Source organism: Suricata suricatta, chromosome 12 (assembly GCF_006229205.1).
Source record: "Suricata suricatta isolate VVHF042 chromosome 12, meerkat_22Aug2017_6uvM2_HiC, whole genome shotgun sequence".
NCBI lineage: Eukaryota > Metazoa > Chordata > Mammalia > Carnivora > Herpestidae > Suricata > Suricata suricatta.
In genome coordinates this window covers 81,769,208-81,791,970 of record NC_043711.1, presented here as the reverse complement: position 1 = coordinate 81,791,970, position 22,763 = coordinate 81,769,208, and the positions used below count along the sequence as shown (strand labels likewise).

Below are 22,763 nucleotides of genomic sequence, written 5' to 3'. Positions count from 1 at the left end.
TGAGGCCCATAGAAGGGAAGCCACATCCCAACGGTCAAACTACTATTGAGGGGTTATGCCAGAATTCAATTTGTTTCCAGAGTCACACTGTTCAGAGAGCCCTCAACCCATCACACCGTCTAAATCAACAAAACATGTGTCCCCCACCCAAGAGATGGTCTCACCATGGGTGTTATTGAGGCTGACACAGAAGGAAGGAGGGCACACCTGACTTCCTTATTCCTGAAGCTCAGGGAGGCAGCCATGATCTTGGACATTATATAGTCTATGTACAGCCCAGGCATAGCCCAGATTGGCTGAGAGGTGCCTAAACATGACCCAGATGTGGCTTGGATGTCCAGTTCCCAAACGTGCAAATGACTCCTGAATTGGGACAAAGAGACAGTCCACACTGTAGGAGTCACAGACAAGTGTTTATTTATGGCAGAGAGAGAAGTCTACAGAGCTGGCTTCCATACTCCTACTGGGACCCAGCCTGCCCTGGGCGGCCACCATCCAAGTCTTCCTGGGAGACAGGAGGGTGGTCTAGGTTCTACTGGGAGGCCGGGGTGATCACAAGGGAATCCTGGAGTTGGAGGAGAAAAGCCAATTTCGTGTTTTACCCTTACCTTGTTATGGTTTGTGCTGATGTGTCTTCTACCAGGTGATCCCTGGCATTGGGAATCATGACCCTGAACTCACATAGAATTCTTAGAAGGGTCAGAGGAGTAGGTCTGTCTGTGGGCAGTGATGCTGTGCGGGGTCTGGAGCACAAGTAAAGTATCTGCATGCAAAGTATGGGATTGCATAGGACCGTTGTCCCCGAGCCCAGGTGATCACCAAAACTCCCCAAGAAGTTCCATAAAATGCAGATACTTGGGTAGATTCACTGCATCCAGGCCAGCTAACGTTTTAACAATGCTCTGCCTTTTTTTTTTTTTTTAAAAACTAAGTTTGATGGAAGGAACTTAACCTATTAGATTTCCTCCAATATTTTATTATGATAATTATTAAGCAGAGCAAAGTGGAAAGACTTTTCCAGTGAACATTTGTATACTTAACACCTAGATTCTATCATTGGCTTTTTCTAAACCATACTTTCTTTATCTCATATCTATCCATCTATTCATTTCTTCAGTTAGCTTTTAAAACATATTATATAAAGCTATAAAAAGGAAATCAATAGACTGCTATCTCCAAACAAATGAATAGAGCAAAGCAGGAAACTTGGAAATAGATCCAAAGAAAGAAACGACACCTTTCCAACCCACAGTACTAACAACGAAGCATGCAATGCAAGTTGATTTTTAAAAAATAGAGGAAAGTAGCTATATGCCCCCCAAGAAGAGATACGTGAAAGAAACCACGCTCTGGCTGTTTAAGCTGTACAGACACTGCTGTTCGTCCAACATGAATCGAGTGTAGAATGTATTTTACATAAGCTGCTTGTATTTTAACTGGATCATTATAATGTAGCCCATTATAGTAACACCTGTGTATTCATACACCTGCTGGGTTTTCTGGATCAGGAAGCTGGGCTCAGGCTGAAGGACCTGCCTGAGGTTCATGGCTAAAGGGAGGCAGAGCCGGCATTGAACTGGTCCTCTGGTTCCTGAGCCTAGACTCTCAGCCTCTCTCTGCACCGACCACAGCTCTGTTCTCCATCACAGCCGGCTGAAGGGTGGACACAGGTTTTGGGGGGTGGGCGGCTGATAGTGAGTCATCCGTCAACTTGCCTTGGAAGCTAGTTAACAAAGCCTCCCACGCTGCCACCAAATGTGACCTTCGTGGTGTGTGGGGAGGCATTTTTGACATTCCCTTTCCTCTGTGAATTTCTCCAGAACTGAACAGTTCAGGAATTCAGAGATACCAATCCACAGCTTTGGGCAGATCAGGACTAATAGGGGTTTGGCCCAAAGTGCCTTCTGACCTCAGGTTGGACACCTTGGCCATGGAAGGGTGGGCAATCACTTGTGGATTTTCTTTCCTTTTCTTTTTTTAATTTTAATTTTATTTGTTTAATTTTTAAAAATTTTTTACTTATTTTTGAGGGAGAGACAGAGAGACAGAATATGAGCAGGGGAGGGGCAGAGAGAGAGCGAGACACAGAATCCAAGGCAGGCTCTAAGCTCGGAGCTGTCAGCACAGAGCCTGACGCGGGGCTCGAACCCATGAACGTGAGATCATGACCTGAGCTGAAGTTGGATGCTTAACTGACTGAGTCACCCAGATGCTCCTCTTTTTTTTTCTTTTACTTTTTTAAACTTTATTTATTTTGAAAGAGGGGGAGAGAGAGAAAATCCCAAGCAGGCTCTGTGCTGGCTGTGCAGAGACTGATGGGGGGCTTGATCTCTCATGAACTGCAAGATCATGATCTCAGCTGAAATCAAGAGTTGGGCATCAACTGACTGAGTCACCCAGGTGCCCTGAATTTTCTTAATTCTTAATAATTTTGCTTTTGGGGCACCTGGGTGGCTCGGTTGTTTAAGCGTCCTATTCTTGGTTTCGGCTCAGGTCACCATCTCAGTTTCATGGGTTCAGGCCCGGTATCAGGCTCTGCACAGGTAGCATGGAGCCTGTTTGAGATTCTGTCTTTGTCTGTCTCTCTCTGCCCCTCCCCAGTTCCCTCTCTCTGTCTCTCTCAAAATAAGTAAACTCAAAAACAAAGTCTGCTTTCAATGTCTCCCCCACCTAGAGTGAACTAGAAACTCCAAGAAGGCAGGGGTTTCTGTCTATTTTGTTCACTGTTGTGATCTGTGCCTGTGTACAGTAGGTGCTCAGTAAATGCCTGCTGGCTGGCTAGCTGAGCCGGGCCCACCTAATAGTCAATGGCTCCTGTAGAAGCTGGGGCCCAAAGCAGGTGTTAGGAGGGCAGGTGTGGAGTGCAGATCCCAGCTTTGCCACCTACTGTGTGCATGTCCTTGGAAATGGATTTTCCATTTGTGAGTCTCAATTTCCCTACCTGCAAAATGGGGATTACAGCAGGATATACCATGTAGGGTGAGCGTGAAGACTGAACAAGATGCTGTTCAATGGCACAGAGTGATTATGGGTTATTAAATATTATTTATGATAATATTTTGGGGGAGTGATGCTGCGACAGCTCCTCTCCCTAGTCGGTGGCAAGGGGACATTGCTCAGCGAGCATCTATTGAGCGTTTACTGTGTGCTGGGCTTTACTGACTGACTGACTGAATGTATAACAGGTAGAATAGGAAGAGCTGGAGGCAAATGCACCCCAGTCTAGGATAGTCACACCCTTACACTTACAGATGGAGATGTGAGGCCACAAGAAAAGAAAGGACTGGTCCAAGGCTCCCCATGAGTGACCAGTGGGGTCAGCATTGGAGTGCAGGCCCTACCTCCCAGCCCAGGGCTCTCCCAGCAACAGTGGCCTCCCTGGGGCAGGATGTTTAACCCACTCACCTTGGTAAGAAAGCTCGAAGCTTCCTCGAATCCCAAGGCCTTCACCATTGATATTGAGATCCCGGATCTTAATTTGCCTGAAATAATGAATGTGGTCAGAGACTGGTGGGCTTGGGGTGGGACCGAGCAGCCATGGGCAGGGCACTCGGGGCCTGGCACACCCAATTCCGACTGTCCCTCCTGCTTCTTGCCTGTTCTCTGGGCCCAGCATCCACCCAGCCTCATCTCCCCACGCCGTGCTTCCAGCACCAGAATCTGGTGGCTCCAAAGTACACCCTTGACCTCCTCCCACACCTCTGGTAAAGAACAATCCTGTCATTCAAAGGGAGGTGTCTACACAGTGAGATTTCCTACTCTAATAAAATAATGAAAAAGACGTAGTTGGCATAGATTACTGATTCTCCCATCCCCTACAACTTGGGGCTTAATTAGAGTAATTTTCTCTTGACTTCCACTGCCAGGAACACAAATAACAATGCAAACATCAGTTATAGTTAAGAGACGTTGAGACCCAACTGTGCTGGGCTCCTCCTTCAGCCCCTTATAATCATCGTCTCCTTTGTGTGCCTGAGCAAGGTACTGTTATTTTCCCATCTTACAGATGGAGAAACTGGGTTAGGAGGATAAGGCAGCTTGTTTAAGGCCAGGTAGCCAACAAGAAGCGGAATCAGGACTTGAACCCAGGTCTACCTGAGGCACCTTGAATGTGCTCTAGTTGTCTGTTTACCATCAGCCCTGTGAGGCGGGGGTATTGCTTTGTCCATCTTTGCATGCCTACATACTGGCACTAGTAAAGGACTGGACTGGAAAGTTGGAGATGGGAGAGGTCATTTCTAGTTGGATGACCAGGAAGGCTTCCTGGAGGAGGTGGAATTTAAAGTCAGCTCTGGGGACGGGACAGAAAGTGAGATGCAGGCAGGAGGAGTGAAGCACCCACCCTCAAAGCCCTAGGGAGTGGGGGGATGGACAGCGAAGGGACGCACCATTCTGGTTTGGCAGTAGGACGGAGCTGAGGATCTCAATGGTGATGTTTTTCAGAAGTTCAGGCTGTGAGAGAGAGGGGCATTGTTACCCTGGCTGAGGATCCAGAGGCCCCCCCGGCCATTCCTAGAATGGGTATGGCCCAGCCCCATGGCCAGGGCAGCCGGGAGAGATACTGGAATCCCAGGCCTCTGCCCGTCAGAGCTGTGGGGGTTCAGGGGGACCAGACAGGCTGGGGCCAGTACAAATCCATCTGGGTCTCCACTGCTCTGTTCTAGCTGAATTTGCCCTGAGGGAATTTCACCCTGTCTCCTGAGTTTTGACTTCTCCCGTGAAGCCAGAAGTTCTGATTTTCATGTGGGAACCTCCCCACTGAAAAATTAGCCAAAAAAAAAAAAAAATTAAAAAACAAAAGAAAATCATGAAAGAAGATAGGATGCAGTCAGTCTGAGATCTCTGATCCACTGTCTCATCTGGAGAAACAGAGGACCAGAGGGAAGGGGCTTTCCAGGGTCACCAAGATGAGTCTATGTGAGCAAAATGAGATTGCAAAAAAAAAAAAAGGAATTTGTTTTCTCATTTGTGTATCTGTGTGTCTGTGAGTGTTTGGCATGTTCTCAGCTGCATCAGCATACAGCAGGTGCTCAGTAAACATCAGAGCCAGGAGGTAGGACTTTGTTGCTAATAACGTGGAGGGTGGCTCGCTCGCCATGGGGCTGCCTGTGGGGACCTTGTTGGAAGCAAATCCTGGTCAATGTCTCTTTTTGAAATGGACCATCCTGGGCTGTCCCCTGTGCCCCAGGGACGATCTGTTAATACTCACGTTGAACAGGCCAATGCCTGAGTTCATCAGGTGGATTCGATCAGAACTGCAACAGAAGATGCTGGTGAGAATAGCCCCTTGGAGGCCCATTCATTCATTCAACAACTATTTATGGAGCACCTACTATGTAGAGCTTGACTTGTTCTTGCAGGCTCCAGTTTGCAACCCTTGAACTCCCTTTGGGGCAATAGGAGGGCTAGGGGATGTGGGGAGAAGTACAAAAGGCAGCCGGAGCCCCATGCTTCTGGGCTGGGGTCAGCGTCTGGGCTTGACCATCACAGCTGCTGTCCTGGAGATGTCCAGATGGACCAAGGGGATGGTGCTGGGCTGGCTGTTCCCATGGCCTCTACAAGGCCACTGTCCTTTCCTTCCCTTTCTCTGATGTTTGGTCCCCAAAGCGGGATAGTCCAGGCAAGGGCGCCTTTCTGCCCATCCTGGAGTAGCCTCTACTCCGTGCTCACATCCCAGAGGTTCGAAACATCCCATGGTCACTGGCTGAGCCAGTGATTTGCATGTTTACCTGATATCGTTAAAGTTGAGCAGAAGCCGGTCATCTTTGGTGTAAAACTGAGCTTCTGAGCTGGCTTCCTGCAATGAGAGAAGCCCAGGCCCCATTTCTTTCAGGGGTTGGTCAAGCTTGGGGCATGGGGTTCTGGAAGGATCTGGGGTCAAGCCAACACTGTCTAGATCTCAGCTACTGGTTCTGACCTTGGGAAAGTTTGACCTCTCTGGGCCTCACCTTCCTCTTCTGTTAAATGAGACAGTATTTGTACCCACTGTCTGCTGACCAGATTACAGCTTGGGGTTGTTGTGGGCAATGACGACAGTGATGACAGCAGCCAATATGCCCGGAGCCCTCCCTATGCATCAGGCAGTGTTTTAATAACTTTATATGATTATCTCCTTTGATCCTCACAACCCCGTGAAGTGGCTCCTGTTATTACCCCATTGTAAAGGTGAGGAAACTGAGGACACAGAAGACCAGTAAGCCTCCAGTAAACGTTAACCATTGTTATTATTGGAAGGTCAGAAGCTAGCAAGATCTCAAATATAGGCATCAAAGATATACACCAACTTGACCTGTGGGCTGGGGTGAGCCTGAAGGCAGAGCCAGGCTCCGGCTGCAGGTCAGATGCACCCAGAGAGCAGACTTGTCATGCAGGCCTGGGCTTGGTGGCCTTTTGAAAAGTGCCTGCCTTTGGCCATGGAGGGGCCAAGTCACCAAAGAGTGAGGCTGGCACGGGCAGTCCCTTCCTCCTGCTGGTTGCGGGATCAGAATATCCTCTAATATAGGAAGCCAGGGCCCTGTGCCTCCTGTAATCTTTGTGAATGGCACCCCCTGACAGTGTGTGTGGACAACCTGTACAACTGTACACACCAACCCTGCTGTAAGAGAGTGTCAACTTTAGTCTTCTACTAACAGCCAGATACTTCGAGACTCCTTGGTTAAGGGATGGTTCCAGTGCCCGAACATGAATCCTGCCTTGTCTCTTCTCCTTGCCCTCTTTCGTGGATGTGGTTGGTGGCCCCCTCAGATCTCCTCTACGGAGCTCTTCTGGCAGTCTTCCCCGATAAATTACTTTTATAAGACTCCTTCTCTCGGGTTCTGTCTCTAGGGCCCGACCCTAAGATACCATACTATGGGATTGTCCTTTGGTGACCCCCCACGTCCATACCTTTACCCACAGAGTCCCCCTGCTAAATGGAAACTCTGAGATGTGAGCTGCTGGGGTTACTGAGAAAGTCAGCCAAGAACGTACTTGGAGCTGATTTAGTTCTGTTCATATTTCAGAAGAGGAACTACCCTTCTCCCCCTCAGTCTGTGTGGTTTGGATAGAGCCAAACTCCTGACTCAGGTATATTTTTCTGGCCACGCTGATTGGTTCAGAAATGGGCACATGACCCAAGCTCATCCAATGGGAGTTAGCTTTGGGACTTTTGCTGGAACTACTCGGAGCAAAAGAGGCTGTTTCAGCAGATGTTGCCAACCTGATAGGATATTATCTTGATAGAGCTTAGGGCACTTCCACGACGGGATAATCTATCTGAGCAAGAAGACAGCATATAGGAAAACAAAGATGCCAGATGGGAAGAGAAGAATGAAGATGCCATTGTTTGAGCACCTGGATCCAGCTATTTCTGAAGCTAGACCATCTGGACTTTTCAGTTCTGTGCATGTGAATTAAGTTTCTGCCCAAAGATCCTAACTGATAAAGTCACAGGACCAGAGCAGGACCAAAGCTCCTGACTCTTGGTTCAGAACTCCTTCTCCCCCATCCCTGCTGGGTGACAAGAGTAGTGGAAACAGTTAGCAAAGCAAGAGGGTGTGAATAAGAACAGTGAGCAGGAAGGCCCCCCAGGGAGCTGTTAATGCCATAGACAGTTAAACTCACAATGCCTAGGGTAAAGAAGGGGCGGCGGGCTTCATTGGTGGGGAACACTTCCAGCACAATCAGTTGGGCCACCTTGGCACTGCCCTGGTCCAGAAGGAGCTCCGGGGTCTCCTGAGTTAGGATCTTCACCAACTGTGTGGGCCCCAGCTCCTGAGCAACCTGGAAAGATAGGAGATCCATATGAGGCCTCCCGAGTGCCTCCCCATGGCCCACAGGCCCCATGTAGCCCCTGTGGCGTGGCTCCTGTCCACCTCCCTGGCCGCCCTGCTTCCTCCTCTCTGGGCTCCAGCCACTGTCCTTCTCTCAGAGCCTGGAATGAGTTGTTGTTCTCCCCATCTCACAGCCTTTGGTCTTGCTTCTCCCTATCTGGAATACCCTTCTCCTCAGGAAAGCCGTCTCTAATTTCCTGGATTATATCAGGTGCCCCAGCAATGTCCTCATGACCCCTAGAAGCTATCCTTGTCACCCCACTTGTAACTGAACTATTATCTGTGTGATACTGATGCAGGTCGTATTGCCCTGTTAGACTGAAACCCTGTGAGGACAGGGACCCGGTCTGCTGCAGACACTAGGGTTGGAAGGAAACAGAACAGTCCCGCGTGTATTTTCCTCCCCAGAGGACAGTGCACCAATCACAGTGAGCACCCATCAAACTAGACAGCGAGTGGACCAACCTTGGTACTGATCACGTCGATGCTTGACTTCAACTGGTGGGCCAGCTCAGGAAGCTGAGGATGAGGGGAAGGCAGAGCGGGTCAGCTGCAAGGGAGAGGGGAGACCACCGCCAGCAGCCCCACTGCCTGGATCCCCAGGACCCCAGGAAAGCTGTTGGGCCTGATGGTCCAGGCCCCATGACTGTCACTGGTGGAAAACAGCCCTGTGTCAGCTGCTGGGGAGCGAGGGGTCCTCACTGGCCTGGACTTTTAGTGTGAGTTAGTTGTTGGTGGTTCTGGGTCTCGGGAAGCTCCCTGAGGACATAGAGAAGTGACTCGATTCTTACTATTGTCATGAATGTGGTTGCCAGTGACCATTCCTCTTTCCTCATCGTTTTGGTCCCTTACTATGAGTTCTAATCTCTGAGACCTTGGTTATCTGTTGCCTGTCAGCTGACCCGAACTCCTGCCACCCTTCCATAGCTTTGGGCCTCAGTTTCCCCATTGGTCACTCGGGAGGAGGTGGCACTCTCCAGCTGACAAATGGTGATTATCGGCTAGGCTGGGTTGATGTAAGGATTCTGAGGCCTTTAAGGCATCTAAGCTCAGTAGTAAGGAGGACCCTGATCAATCAGTGATGTCTGCCGTGGGCCCCCTAGTGGACAGCAGGGGCACGACTGCTGTCCAGGGGCCACTCAATATCTAGGATGCCCTTTGGCACAAAGGGACTCTTATTTGGTAGAGGAAGCCGTTGTATCAGGTTCCCGAGGACAGAACTAGGTCTGGTGCTGGATATAACAAGGAACGTTGCAGCTTTAGAGCTATATGTCAGAGGCAGGGTCTGTTAGAGGAGGGGCTGAGCCCTTCATTACTGGAGGGATTTAAACCGAGCCCGACATGGGATTACTGCTCAGAGCTTAGGACAGTCCTTGAGCCCCCTTGATTCAGGAAATTCCCATGATGCAGCAGAAGGGGACCCATCCTCTCATGCCAAGACTTAACCACATAGTCCAACAGGACTACGAGTTCTTCTGGAGGGAGCAAGGCAGCGATGGCGGCATTCACCACATCCTGCCTCACAGTGAGGCTAAAAGGGCTGTTGTTCAGGACGGGCACCGTCAGGGAAGCTGTGGACTCTTTGAACCACTTGGTCACCTTTCCTTGAGAGTCCAACAGCTTGGCCTAAGGAGACAGAAAGCAGAGAGTTGGCTGGGAACCTTAACTCCAAAGTCTTAGTCAATAGCAATCAAGAAGAAAATGGACACCATTCAGCCTATTTCCCTTTTTGCATTTGCTGACAGGAAGCTTAAGCCCGGAATTCAGTACCTTGCCTGAGGTGATGAGTTCTCTTGGGTGGCCAGCAACCTCTACTCCTCCAGCACCCCTCAGTTAATTTCTGTTTTTAAAACCTAGACATGTTATTTAGCATTTAGGTTTTTTTAAAAATGTTTTTATTTATTTTTGATACAGAGAGAGACAGAGCATGAGAGGGGAAGGGACAGAGAGAGAAGGAGACACAGAACCGGAAGCAGGCTCCAGGCTCTGAGCTAGCTGTCAGCACAGAGCCCGATGCAGGGCTCGAACCACGAACGTGAGATCTGACCTGAGCTGAAGTCGGAGGCTTAACCAACTGAGCCACCCAGGCGCCCCGCATTTAGGTTTTAAGTTCTCAGATACCTCACAAACCCTTTGGGTGAGTTTGCAACAAAACCCTGCAACAAAACCGATAAAAATGTTGAATTGCGGCAGCTTCCCAAAAGATCCATGAAGGCTGGTCTGGGACTCAGGCTTTCCAGGTTGGCCTGGTCCCTCAGGGACTTCAGCCCAGTGTGAGCATGCGGCCCCACATTTTACAGAGAGCTGACAGTCACTGGCCCCTTTTGCCTGCCACTTTATCTTCTTGGTGACTTTATTGTCTACATTTTACAGATGGGGAAACTGAGGCTCAGTGAGATGAGAAAGCTTGCCCAAAGTCACACAGCCAGGGAGTTGTAGAGCTAGGAGAGAAACTTAGGCCTGTGAGATTCCCAGTGATGGGTCTTGGTCCTGGGCTCTTGTTTCAAAGTCATCAGATACTTGGGGTTTGGCAGAGCTTGCCTGGGAGGAAGGCCAGGAGCCCCGATGTGTGCTCTGGCCTCCGAGTGGGGAACCAGGGTCGGAGCACAGAGCAGTGGGGCCGATGTTCTGCGTGTAGCCCTTGGATTCCACCTGCTGGTGTTCCTCCATCGGGATGGTGTACGTGGGGCATGTTTGGCCAATGGAGAGTTTTCTAAATCAGCCTGTGTGTCCTAACCCTGCGCGGTATCTTCTCCCCAGAAACAGACCCCCAGTGTCTCATCTCTGGCAGTGAGAGAAGGGCAGTGATGTCCCCGCTGTCCTCTTGAGGGCCCATGACACTCACCTCCAGCTTGAGCTGGATGACATTACCCTTGATGGCAGGAGACAGAGGGTCAAACTCCAGGTGGTTAGAGCCGAGGGAAATGGGTGCTGCTTGGGGAAAAGAAGAAAGTTCTGTGAGGGAGGAGGGCAGTATTGGACAGGGCGCTTTGGGGGCTGCATTGGGCCTGTTGGGCTTTCGGTTTGTAGGGAGGAGCAGGAAAGCAGTGTTAATAAGGATGATGGGAATGACATTCATTGAGCATATGTGAAGTACCACAGACTGGGTTAACCCTTTACGCTTACACTCACTTAGTCTTCACAGTAACCTTGCCAGGCAGGTCCTATTATTAATCCCATTTTACAGATGGGAAAATTGAGGCTCAGAAAAGCAAAATGTCTTGCTCAAGGTCATACTGTGACAGGATTTGAACCCCGTCTGTCCTATGCCAGAGTCCTGGCTTGGAACAAGACTGGACTATTGCTTATAACTCTCCACATCCTCCAGAAGGCGGTGATCTGCCCCCCTCCAGAGTACCCGGTGCACCCCCATCTATGCAATGGATCACTTGTGTTCGCCTCAGGATGCCCCACTTGGCCGCCAGGTGGCAGTGGTGCCCCATCTGCCTTGGCTGTTGGGCAGAGAATGGGCAGGGCTGCAGAGGGGTTCAGGGACAGGCGGGGGAGTGAATCCTTGGACCACCTGCCCTGCCCCTCAGGAACAGAAGAGCCAGACAGACTTCTGTTCGAGCCTCAGTAGCTTGATCAGTCTGTTCCTACCTCTGAGCCTCAATTTTCTCCTCTTAAAATGGGGGTAGGTATAATAGTAATACCTGTTTCATAGGTTGTGCAGGACTGGTACCAATTTCAGTTGGCTCATATATGAGTGACACCAGACTTGGAACTTGGAGAATTGAGTCCAGACCTTCCTTATCACTAATTTCCTCTGTGAACTTGGACAAATAACTTAATTTGCCTGAGCCTCAGTTTTCTTATCTGTAAAGTGGGGTAATGATGGCACTTCATGGAGTTCTCTGAGGAGTCACTGAAACTGTGTATATAAAACACCCAGCCCCGTAGGTGCTCTGTGGGTGCTCAATGTGTACTGATCCTATTCTTCTCTCCCCGCACCTCCCTGGCCACCCGTTGAGTGAGCTGCCTCAGATCCTGAAACAGTGGGTGGTAGAATTTTCTTCTTCCCACTAATCCCCGCTCTGAGACCTCTGAGGACAGCACAGTTGTGAGGTAGGGACAGAAGCCCGAGTCCTCCCATCTCTGCTACCCTTGGGAAGGGAGAAATGACCTCCTTCCTGAGCACACGTTTTGTCTTTCCCCTTGTTTTGGCTTCTCTAATAAGGCCACAGTAATTGCTGTACCATCTGTTCATTCATTTGTTCATCCATTCAGCTCACATTTGTAAGCTCTCTGTGCCAGACAGAGCACCTGCCGTGGGCCTGGGACTTCCCTGTAAACCTGTAATCCTCACTTACAATCTTGTGAATTAGGGATGTAGGAGCCCCATTTTACAGATGAGAAAACTGAGGATAAGGAGGTGGAATGGCTTTCCCAAAGGGACGGAGCAAGTCAGTGGCAGACCTGGGATTCAGACTTGGAAATCTGGCTCACATAAACTTGCACATAGTTGGCACTTGTGAAGTCACAGCCCCAGTGAATTCCTGTCTGCTTATCTTTGGGAGGGGTCCATGGATGCTCATTCACTTGCTGCTGGGCCGAGTTGCTGCTCAGATGTGATTTGGGAGGCCTCTTCTGGGCAGAACCAGAGCGTGGAGGCCTGCTCAGCCCCAAAGGAAGAAGGTGGGAGAGATCTCACCTACCCCTCACCAGGTTCAGGAGGTCCGCACGCATGTCTTCAAAGGCCTCCTGGATCACAGGACACAGCTGCAACAGCGCAAATGCAGAGGCCCCATTAATGAGGGGCTGGAGCACCACCCCGTGGTGATCCGGGCCTGGCCCGCCCAGCCTGAGCCCGTGTGGCCATGGCCAGCCAGGTTTTTGTCTGTGGGATTGAGGACGTGGTGTTGCGTCCGTTCTGCCAGCCATCCGTGCCATCCGGAACCCTCCCCCGCACCAGGGATCTTTTGCAGTGGTTTGTCCCTTACCCTATGTCCACGGTGCACCTGGCCAGCCAGCTGCCCTCCCCATCAGACTCTGTCCTGTTCACAAGAGCTCATGTTTTCCACAAGAGGGAAATGGAAAATTCATTTCTTCATTCATTTACTTATTCAACCACTGTTTACCAACTTCCTTCTGCGTGTCAGGCTCTAGAACGGGGGGGCCAGCAAGGCAGACCCAGACAGACTCACGAACGATCTCTGTGCCTTGTGTGGGCTTTTCTTCCCCTAGAACTGCTAGCCGTTCTCAGCAGGGGGCTGATTTTGTTGCCTAGGAGATATTTGGAAAATTCTGGAGACATCTTTAGTAGCCACACCTTGGGGGAGGTGTTACTGGCATCTAGTGGATAGAGGCCAGGGATGCCACTAAACACCCCACACAGTGCGGGGCGGCTCCCACAACAAAGAATTATACGACCCAACTGTCCAGTATTCGGAAAGTAGGAAACTCTGGCCTCACCTAATCCTGGCCTCACCTGTTCTGCTTAAGGCGGAGGTTAAACCTTTCACTCATTTGCTCATGGGACTCAAGAGTCTTATTCTCTGGCAGCCCATTTTCCAGGGCAGTACACTGCGATTTTGTCACTTTGTCTTAGATGCAATATCCCTTGTGGAAGAATCTTTGGTGTAAATACCCATTGCCACTCTTGAGAGAGGGCCGTGCACCTTGAGAAACTTTTCCTATGGAAGTTTTTTATGAATGGTTAACTTTTTCTATGAAAAACCCACTTCCTGCTCCCAGCCCAGAGCCCAGGGAGCATGAGGGGCTTGGGCTCGGAGACCCGCTCACCTGCCAGGGACCAGCCTGTTCCTCATGGGAAGGGTGTCGCTGGCCGCCATGGAATCGTCTCTCACAACTTTCATTTCTACCAGTGGCTCTCAACCCTGAGTAATCATTAGAATCCTCCAGAATACCAGCTAGAACCCTCTGGGATACTAGGGCCCCACCCCCACCCATGACATTGGAGTGTCTATCTGTATTTTCAGAAGCGACCCCAGCTTGTTCTCATGTGCAGCTGGGGCTGGGACTCATGATTTACACTGAAAAGGGCTTCAGCGTTTTCTAGATGGGCTCCTGTCGGATATAAGCATGCTGGGCCTTTTCTCTTGATTTCAGGCAAAATATTCACATGACCATTGAATCAAATCCACTGAGTCACGGTGGGGAAACCAGGGTGATTAACGGAATGCCACTTTTCTTGTATCATTCCTTATGCTTAACTTTTCACCCTTAGAAACAGCTATTATGCAAAGAGCACTTCTATGCCATATTTTCTAGTGGAAAATACAGTTTTAGCTAATGAAGTATGATGCCAGTTAAAATATCAGTTTGCTGGAGACTGGGAAAAAATTTCTAACTGGGCCCTACTTAAAGAAACTCCCACCTCTAAGTAGAAAAAAAATCTTAAAAGAAAAATATCTTATGTAAGAAGAGACAAATTTTACAAAATTCTTCACTTTCAGATTCCTTTTAGAAGTCTCTCTGAATGATTTGGCGAAGCATTAAGTATGATGCAGCTTTTACAATTATTATGAGTATTATGCAGTGGCACAGAACATGGGTGTGGCTTAAGGACTCAAATTATATTGATGCTGAGAACAGCAGATAAAATTTTAAGTGCATGTGGATGAAAATTGGAAGGCAGTATATACACAAAAGAGAGACTTGCTACCAGCTTACGGTATAAGGATTATGGGCACTTTTGCCCATTTTAGTTATTATATCACCTTTTCAATTCCAAAGAGTTTTATTATAAAGAGCATCAGTTATCTGACAAGGTGCTTTGAATTCCAGGAGGCCCAGTATGGTGAACCCATCTTGAAATTTACAGTGGGAATCAATGGTCAAAGTGGATGAATCCAACTTACAGTTATAAGGGACATATGCATCGAGATGAACGTATGTTTATGGCCTCAGAAAAATAGATCCATCAGGGCCTGTTGGGGGACAGACCCCCACCAGATGACCACAGGTTGATGTGAGTTGCCGGGATGCCAGAGCCGGCCTGTACCGCTTTGCAAGGGCCAAGGGTTAATGTTTCAGGAATCTCTGAGCCACGTGCTAAGCTCAGACATTATTAAAAATTAAATTCTATGAAACTTACAACTGCAGTTGTAAGTTTATTTTACAGCTAAATAAAATAAATAAAAGCAAAGCTCATGAGAATTCAAAACTCATCACTTCCTGATTACTTTGTTATACTTTACTCTCCTCTATTGCTCTTGAGGATTTTGACGTCTACTGTATCTGCGTGGCAGAAATGCCATACAATGGTGCGCTCCTGTCCTGTTCTTCCCAACTCTGCTCAGTGACATCATGTTGCGGCTGGAAATTGGCCTCAGAGGCAGCGTTTACACCAGGGAAATCCGCAAGTGCTACAAATCAGGCTTCCTTTCCCCTCAACCTCTCAAGAGTCAGTTGTTAATAATTTTTCAGCACATCACTGTTCAAGGCCTCCTGGGTGGCTTCTGGCAGTTCTGTTACTTTTCCCTCAACGACCCACTGAACAAGTGGTCAGGCCCAGAGTTTTCCTAACGCAGGGAGACACAGGGTTCCTCAGCACCAGCTTGCAGTTCCGCCCCAGACCCACGGCGGGGGGCAATCTTCACAGGCCCGAGAGGCCCTGATTCCACTCACCTGGGTTTTCACCAGTTTGGGCAAGGCTGGCATCAGGAGGCTCATGACCTTGTTGGCTAAGGAGTTGACCAGAAAGGAGAGCCTTCCGGAGAGGAGAAGGGGAGAGAGATTAGGAAGGGTCAGAGATGATGCTGTTTTACAGAAGGGAACTCAGAGCCCAGGGGAAGAAGGCCCTTGCTGGTGGTCACACAGCCCAATAAAGACAGGGTTGGGAGTCGACCCTGAGACAGATGTGGATGGTGGCAGAGAGTTCGCACGGACTAGGGGTTGGGGGTTGTCTTTAGAGCTGTGTGCTGGAGCCTGGGATGATGGCCTTGGCACTTCTCCCCATTCTCCTGATAAGAAGTGGAGGGAAGCATGGTTTTGAGCACCTGCTGTGCTGACTGCTTATGACTGTAGCCCGATCTCGTCCTCTCGCTGTGGCCTGGACGCAGGGGCATAAGGACGCACCTGGCCAGCATTGCACAGGCTGTAAATGAAGGGGATGCATTTGCCTGTCTCCAGAGTATGTTTTTACCCAATGCTCCTTTCAGGCTGCCTGAGGTGGTTGGAGGGGCCCTAGGAATGTGGCTCCTTCCACCTTCAAATGTTTGCCCCGCTTCCTGGCATGATGCCTGAAATCCCACCATCCTTGTTTCTGCTCTTGATGTCTTGAACTTTCTTTGGCACCCCAGATTCCCTGCAAGGAGCCTCAGCTCAAGAGTCAGGAGGGATAAGTCCCTTTCTTTCTCTGGGCTTCGGTGTTCTCCATCTGTAAAATGGGGCAAGGCCACCTCCTGGCATCCCCCCCGCCCCCCACCCCCGGGCACGGTGGGAGCCCAGCGGCAGGCGGCCACACTCACTTTTGCAGCAGGCTGATGCGCAGGCTCCCGTGGCTGTCGGAGCAGTCCTGGAGGACCACGCGGGTGTAGCCCCTCTCGCTGGCGTTCACTGTGATGATGGCTTGGACCTCCGTCTGCATGTGCATCTCCACGATGGTCTTGACCAGGGGCCTGGGAGTGGAGGTGCCCGTGCTGTCTCAGCCCCGGATCGGGGCAAACATGCTGTCTGTCTCTGTCTTCTGGCTCTCTCACCTCCAAGCTCAAGTGCCTCTGCTGATTCTCCTCATCTCCCCCAGTCTCCACCCACCATGTCCCAGGCTCTGGTGTTGGATCCCTCTCCCAATTTAAATCCTCTGCATAGATCAACAGCTCCCAAACTTATACCCGACTCCTTACCTGGGTGTCTTACAGGTGCTGCAGATTTAACATGTACACCACTGAACTCTTGCTCCTTCCCTAGACCTGCGCCTCTCATGATTGTTCCCGTCTTGATTGCTGACCATCTTGACAGTTGTGTAGGCAGAACCCCTGGGGTCAGTCTTGACCCCCCACTCCCCGTCTCTCTCTGACATTCAGTCCATCAGGAAATCCTGTCACCTCTACCTACCTCTGAAACATTTTCAGAGTCTGATCACTGCTCACCACCTTCCTGCCTCCAAGCCCTGGTCCAAGCCATCACTGTCTCCTCCTGAATCTAACAGTAGCTTCCGGACACCCTCCCTGCCTCCAAACACAGCAGCCAGAGGGAGTCTTTAAAAGCTAAAGCATGTCTTGTCCCTCCTCTGCTCAGAACCCTCCATGGTTCCCATTTCACTCAGTAAAAGCCAGGTCTCACCTCGGCCCACAAGGCCCCACAAAGCCCTCACCTCCCACTATTCTCCCCCCACCTCTGCACACTTTGCCATTCTTTGGACAAAGCAAGTGCCCCAGGATCTTTGCACTTTCTCTTCCCTCTGCTCAGGATTCTCTTTACCAGATGCCTGCATGGAGAAAAGGGGGATGTGTAAATGGACCTGTCAGGCCTGCTGTGTCTGACTGAGGGGACACTCACGTGTTGAGTCCAGCCACCATGTCCAGGGGGATCTTGACCGCCAGCCCTTGGCCTTCATCTGAGGGTTGCACCTGCAGCTGGAGGATGTTGGCTGTGGTGACTTTCAGCCTTGGTGGGACATGGGAGAGATGAGACTCGTCCTTCATGCTCAGCTGAGTATTGTCCCCAAACCCGCCCCTGCATCTTTCCTTCTCTCTTGGTGCCAGCCAGCGCTTTCCAGCCCGCAGCTGGACCTGCGTCCTGTCCCCTGACTCCTCTCCAGTGTGGCCTGGCCCCTCCCTCCCCTCCACCATGGCTCAGAATGCTCCCATGGCTCCCTGCCATGAAGGAGACGAATCCCAGCTCCTTGGGCTGACTTGGAAGACCCTCCGTGATGTGGTCCCACTGACCTCAGTCCTCGCCTTGGGGGCTTGCGGGCCAGCTGTTCTGACAAACTCACCCCTCTGTGCCTTTGCCCAGGCTGGTCCCGATGCCTGGCATGCCACCTTCTTCTTCTCTTCTGGTGGGCACGGGGCCATTGGCTCACCTGTTACCTCCACCAAGAAGTGTCCCTTTATCCCTTCACTCTCCTTCCCCTGGGATCACCCTGTTAGGGTTCCATGTCACTCTCTTATGGCCACTATTCATTCCTCTGGGAGCTCCTGAAGGAGGTGCGGGGAAAGACCTCACGCCTAGCTGGCCCCACTTACCAGACGATATGGTTCAGGATGGAGTTCACCAGGTTGCCGAGTATGGGGATGCCCCCGGCTGGCTTCTCTCGGAGGCTGCTGAGCAGCGGCAGCTGCTGGAGGATGTTGATGGCATTGTGATCCCTCAGCCCCTGTGTCAGCCCTGGAGGCAGATCCTAGAGATTAGGGTCCCGCAGGAGGGGCAACACCGATGGCGGCAGTGGCTTCAGGCGGGGAGGGGCATCACTCAGGGCGACCTGGACGCGGACGCAAGGCCAGGGGATGGATGCCCATCTGCTGTGGACATGTGGCTTTGGGGATGGTGGTTGGGTGAGTCGTTTTCTCATAAAGACTAAGGTAGGGGCGTAGGTGGGACCGTTCACACTCTGAGCACTGCCAGCCTCTGCGGGAACAGTGCAGGATGCTGGCATATGGACCCGCGTCCCTCCCACCGGCCAGCAGCAAACTTTGGAGCCAAGAGGCAGGGCACCCGCAAGACCCTGTTGGGGGCTGTTTGGCTGCCAAAACGCACTCGCTAACAACTCTCTGGCTCCCACATCATGTGAGCCTGTTTTCCAAAGAGCCACAGGGGCTGAGCTGAGATAGGAGAAGCCAGGAGTCCTGGAAAGGTCAGAGATGTCCCTGGCAGCCAGAGCCCATTTGGCTTGTGCGAAGAGCAGGTCAGAAGTCCCAGCTGCTCCAGAAGCAGCTCCAGAAGCAGCTGTCAGCCCCTGACTGATGGGAACTGGTGTATAAATGCCCCACCTCCCTCAGCCCTCGGGCAGGATGAGCCAGGTATGTGTCCCCACCGTGCCCCAGAGTCCCGGTATGTCACTGCCTCTCACAAAGCTGACTTTTCCTCCGCTCCGTGATAATGGAGGAGGGCCCTGTAAATATTCCTCCTGTGCCAGCGGGCTAAATGCTAAGCCGTGTCAGTGGAGGCTCTGGAGGGACATAAAGAAGGAAGGGGCCCAGTGGAATCATGGAATTTAAAGGAGGGTCTTGGAATCAGGCTTTTGAGATCAGAGACACTCCCAATCTTTATAACTCATCCACTTGAGTCTCACCTTAGACCTGGGGTCGCAACTGTGCCTTGCACACCCCAAACGATGGGGAACTCCCTCCCTCCTTTGGAGGGCTGCTCCACCTGCCCTCTTGCCTTATGGAGGTGAGAGACTTACTTTCTTTGATGACTTCACGGCCAAGGGTAAGAACTGCAGGGGGGCTGAGCTTGGCTCCGGCCAAAGTCACTGCCAGCAAACCACAGAGGAGCGTGAAGGTTAACGGGCCAGCCATCTTTCTGGGGATCGGTGAGCAGCAGGTGACAGGTGAAGGAACCTGGGGCGAGCACAGAAGGCCCTGTTAGCTGGGCAGAGAGGTCAAGGGCAGGCCCACCATGCCTGGTAATGTGGGGCATAAAGTCCAGAAGAGGCTGTTTAGTGAAGTGATCAAGAGTGTAGACTCTGGAGCCCGACTTTGGGTCTGTGTCCTGCCTCTGCTGCTAGGCGCTAGTTGTGTGGCCTTAGATAATCAGTTTAGCCTCTCTGCCTCAGTTTTCTCATCTGGCAAATGGGCACAATGAAGTAGTACCCTGCTTCACAGAATCCGGCACTTAAAACCCTTTACAGTCCAACCTCAGCCAACTTCACCTCCTGCTTATTGTCCTCTGGCTCTATAAAGTTCCGGTCATTCCAAACTGCTTGAAGTTCCCAGAACATACCCCATTCTCTTCTGTTTCTGTGCCTTTGTTCTAACTCTTCCTGCTTCCTGTAGTGTTTTCTCCCTTCCTTATCTGCCCACTGAACTCTATTCATCTTTTAAACTCCGTTCACGTTTACCTTTCTCTGTAAAGTTTTCCCTTTCCTGCAGCCAGAGGCCCTGGACCAGCTTGGAGAAATGCTACCTGGTGGGCTGCTGTCTGCCCAGGATAGGAAGTTAGGAGTAAGGAGGGCAATGGGTATTCAGGAAGGACACAAAGAGGCCGGAAAGTGGTTTGCTTGGTTTGCTTGGCTGATACTCAAGGGCCTGAGAAGGGCATAGTCCTGCTTGGAACCAGGGACAGAAAAGAAGGGAGAGAGAGAGAGAGAGAGAGAGAGAGAGAGAGAGAGAGAGAGAGGGAGGAAGAGGCCCGTGGGTGCCTCCTGGGTGAGGAACTTGGGGTGTTGGGGTATTGGGCCCCTTGGCTGCTCTGTCCCTCCCAGGGGCAGGGCATCAGCCCCTGGGAGCTGGTCCTGAGCCCACCAGCCTGCACCCTGGCTCAGGCTCCAAGCCCCCAGGCCAACCTCTGCCTCCTGCTTGGAGGGAGGGAAGGTGCTGACCTGGAGATCCAAGCCCTGGTTTGGCTCAGCATGTGGTTTCTTGCTGCCAAAGACAAGCATGGCATCGGGAAGACATGTATCTCTCGGCTGGAGGAGATGAGCTCTCTGAGACACTGGCTATAATGATTCAACATCTGTCTTCCTGCCTGAGCTGGGAGCTCCGGGAGGGGGCACCGGGTCTACCTGCTCCTTGTTGTGTCCCAAGCATCTGGCACAGTGCACATGTATTTAATAAATACATGTTTGCTGAATGAATGAATGGCCTCGGGAGCCTTGGAAGAATGGGGAGTCTGAGCCTGCTAAACTGAGTAAGTCTGGGCCATTGGGACTGAGAGCAGAGGAGAAATATCATGGGCCTCAGGGCCAGATAGACCCGAGCTGGAGGCCTGCCTCTACCACTTGCTGTGTGATCTTGGGCAAGTCACTTACCCTCTCTGAGCCTCAGTTTTCCATCTGTAAAAATAAGGGGGTGATTATAGTACTTTTATCACAGGGTTGTTGGGAAGAGCCACTCACTTTAAATGAGCCAAAAGTGCTCATGAGTATTAGCCGTTATTATGATGATGATGATTAGTATTACTAATACTGGGGTCAAAAGGAACCACCTTGGAATCAAAGCCAGAAGACAGAGAGGTAGTGCCCTGCACCCTGCTCTTCTGCCCAGGAAGCCCCACCCCCACTCCATAATCTTTTTCTTTCAGGCACCTTGACCCCATTTTCCCTTCATTATCTTTGCACACCAAGAGTATGTTAGCACCCCTCCTGCGGAAAAGTGTCTCCCCCCCAGATCCAAGCACCATACACACAGCCGCCACATTGTATCTCACCGCCTGGCCTTTGCTTATGCTGTTCCCTTTACAATGAAATGCCTTTCTTTCTTCCTTTGTTCAGCCAACTTCAGCTTGGTTTCTCAACTGACATGCCACCTCTTCCAGGAAGACTTTCCTGACTGCCCTTTACCACAGTGTCCCTGGTCTTTCCTTGAGCACAGCATGTAACACACTGGCCCACATTGGGGATTTCTCGAGGGCCCGGTTACTCTGATACTTCTCCCGTCCCCAGAACCCCCTAGCATAGGGCTGGGCACAGAACAACTGGTGTGTGCAGGGTGGGTTTATGTCACTGGAATCAGGCCAGGGAAAGACTCAGCCAGTCCGATTCCTTCGTCATTGCTCTTTGGTCTTCTGGGCGAGGGAGCTGAGGGCTCAGAGCCTCTACCCTCTACTGGGACGGTCCTCAGGGACTAAGGGACCTTACCTCGGGCCAAACCTCCCTTCTGTTCTTGACCTGACTGCAACAGGCGTCTCCAGCCTAGCACCTTTCTGGTGCCCTAGGCTCTTAGCGCCTTCCCTACACCTTTACCTGGACACGCCAGAGTCCTCAGTCCGCTCCTCTCCTGGACATTGGGGCTGGAAGTCTAATCTTATATCCTACACACCCCAGTCCGGGAAGGCACCCTTTGCATTTGGGCTGAGACCTTGGGCTGGGCTGAGGTCTCCAAGGTAAATATTTGTGGCTGCCGATGAACCACAGCCCTGTCTGGAGGCAGCCTGGGGACTCTGGCTTCCTGGGCTTGAGGGGAAGGAGGGTCTGGGCCGCTATGAGGGTGGGCGGGGTGCTGGGGCACCGCGGGGGAGCCGAACCCGAACCCGTAGTGGCGTGGCCTGTGGAAGGGGCTCCCTGCCTTCTGGACAGCCACTCCCACGGGGACAGTGGTGAGAGGGGAAGCAGTGACCGCGCAGTAAGCGCCCCCAACATGGTAGGCGCCACATCGGCTTTCCATTCGCCATGTCAGTGGAGCCTGGTCCCCACCAGGATCAGTATCATTATCCCAACGTTGCTGCGGAGGATCCAGTCTCACAGAGCCCACAAATGGCTGAGTCGGGATCCAGCCAGAACCCTGACTCCGAAACTATCTGAGGATGCCTCTACAGCTTGGCAGTACCAAAGGTCCTGAAGACAGTCGGGGTCCGAGTCCTAGCTCCACCATTTCCGTGATGTGTGACTTGGGGGACATTCCCTAACCTCTCCAAGTCTCCGGTTTTCATCTGTGAAATGGGAAGAATAGTGGCGCCTGCGTACTAGGGTGCTGAGAGGACTTGGCCTCGAGCGCAGGTCCCGGCAGAGTACATGCTCAGTAAGTGTGAGCGGCTCGGGCTGCTGTTATCACTGCTTGTCTAGGAGGGCCTTCCACTGCAGAGCCGTAGCGATCCTAATTTTGTCCAGATAATTAACTTGGCGGAAGGAGGTAATAGCCTTGCCCTTGGTGGCTTACTCCTCAACGCCTCCAAGGACACACATCCCCATTAATTAATTCACTCAAGAGAATAGGTTTAAATCCCATTTTTGCCTCTGCTGGGTGGCCCTGGGCAAAGTGCTTCACCTCTCTGGGCCTCAGTGTCCTCATCCTTAAGGTGGGGAGGATAGCACCTCCCTCACAGGCTGCTGAGAACATGAACTGAGGTGTGGTCACGTAGCACTTAGCAAGGGCTTTTAGTTCTCCA

General features: G+C 51.3%; 1 protein-coding gene across 2 annotated transcripts; it reads right to left on the bottom strand.

The window, feature by feature from the left end:
- Positions 1 to 394: 394 nt before the first annotated feature.
- Positions 395 to 21,668, bottom strand: BPIFB1 (BPI fold containing family B member 1). 2 transcript variants are annotated; one of them, XM_029918065.1, is made up of 16 exons: positions 21,622 to 21,668; positions 19,123 to 19,279; positions 17,963 to 18,104; positions 17,274 to 17,381; positions 16,244 to 16,393; positions 15,402 to 15,483; positions 12,467 to 12,530; positions 10,657 to 10,745; positions 9,258 to 9,437; positions 8,277 to 8,330; positions 7,603 to 7,761; positions 5,730 to 5,797; positions 5,210 to 5,255; positions 4,389 to 4,452; positions 3,406 to 3,482; positions 395 to 565 (listed from the first exon to the last, which is right to left on the bottom strand). In XM_029918065.1, the coding sequence occupies exons 2-16, from the start codon at positions 19,235 to 19,237 to the stop codon at positions 533 to 535; spliced, it is 1,431 nt and encodes a 476-aa protein (XP_029773925.1). In that variant the 5' UTR covers positions 19,238 to 19,279; positions 21,622 to 21,668; the 3' UTR covers positions 395 to 532. The 2 variants fall into 2 exon arrangements, with proteins under 2 accessions (XP_029773925.1, XP_029773926.1); XM_029918066.1 differs by having other exon boundaries at positions 10,657 to 10,742.
- Between the last annotated feature and the right edge of the window lie 1,095 nt (positions 21,669 to 22,763).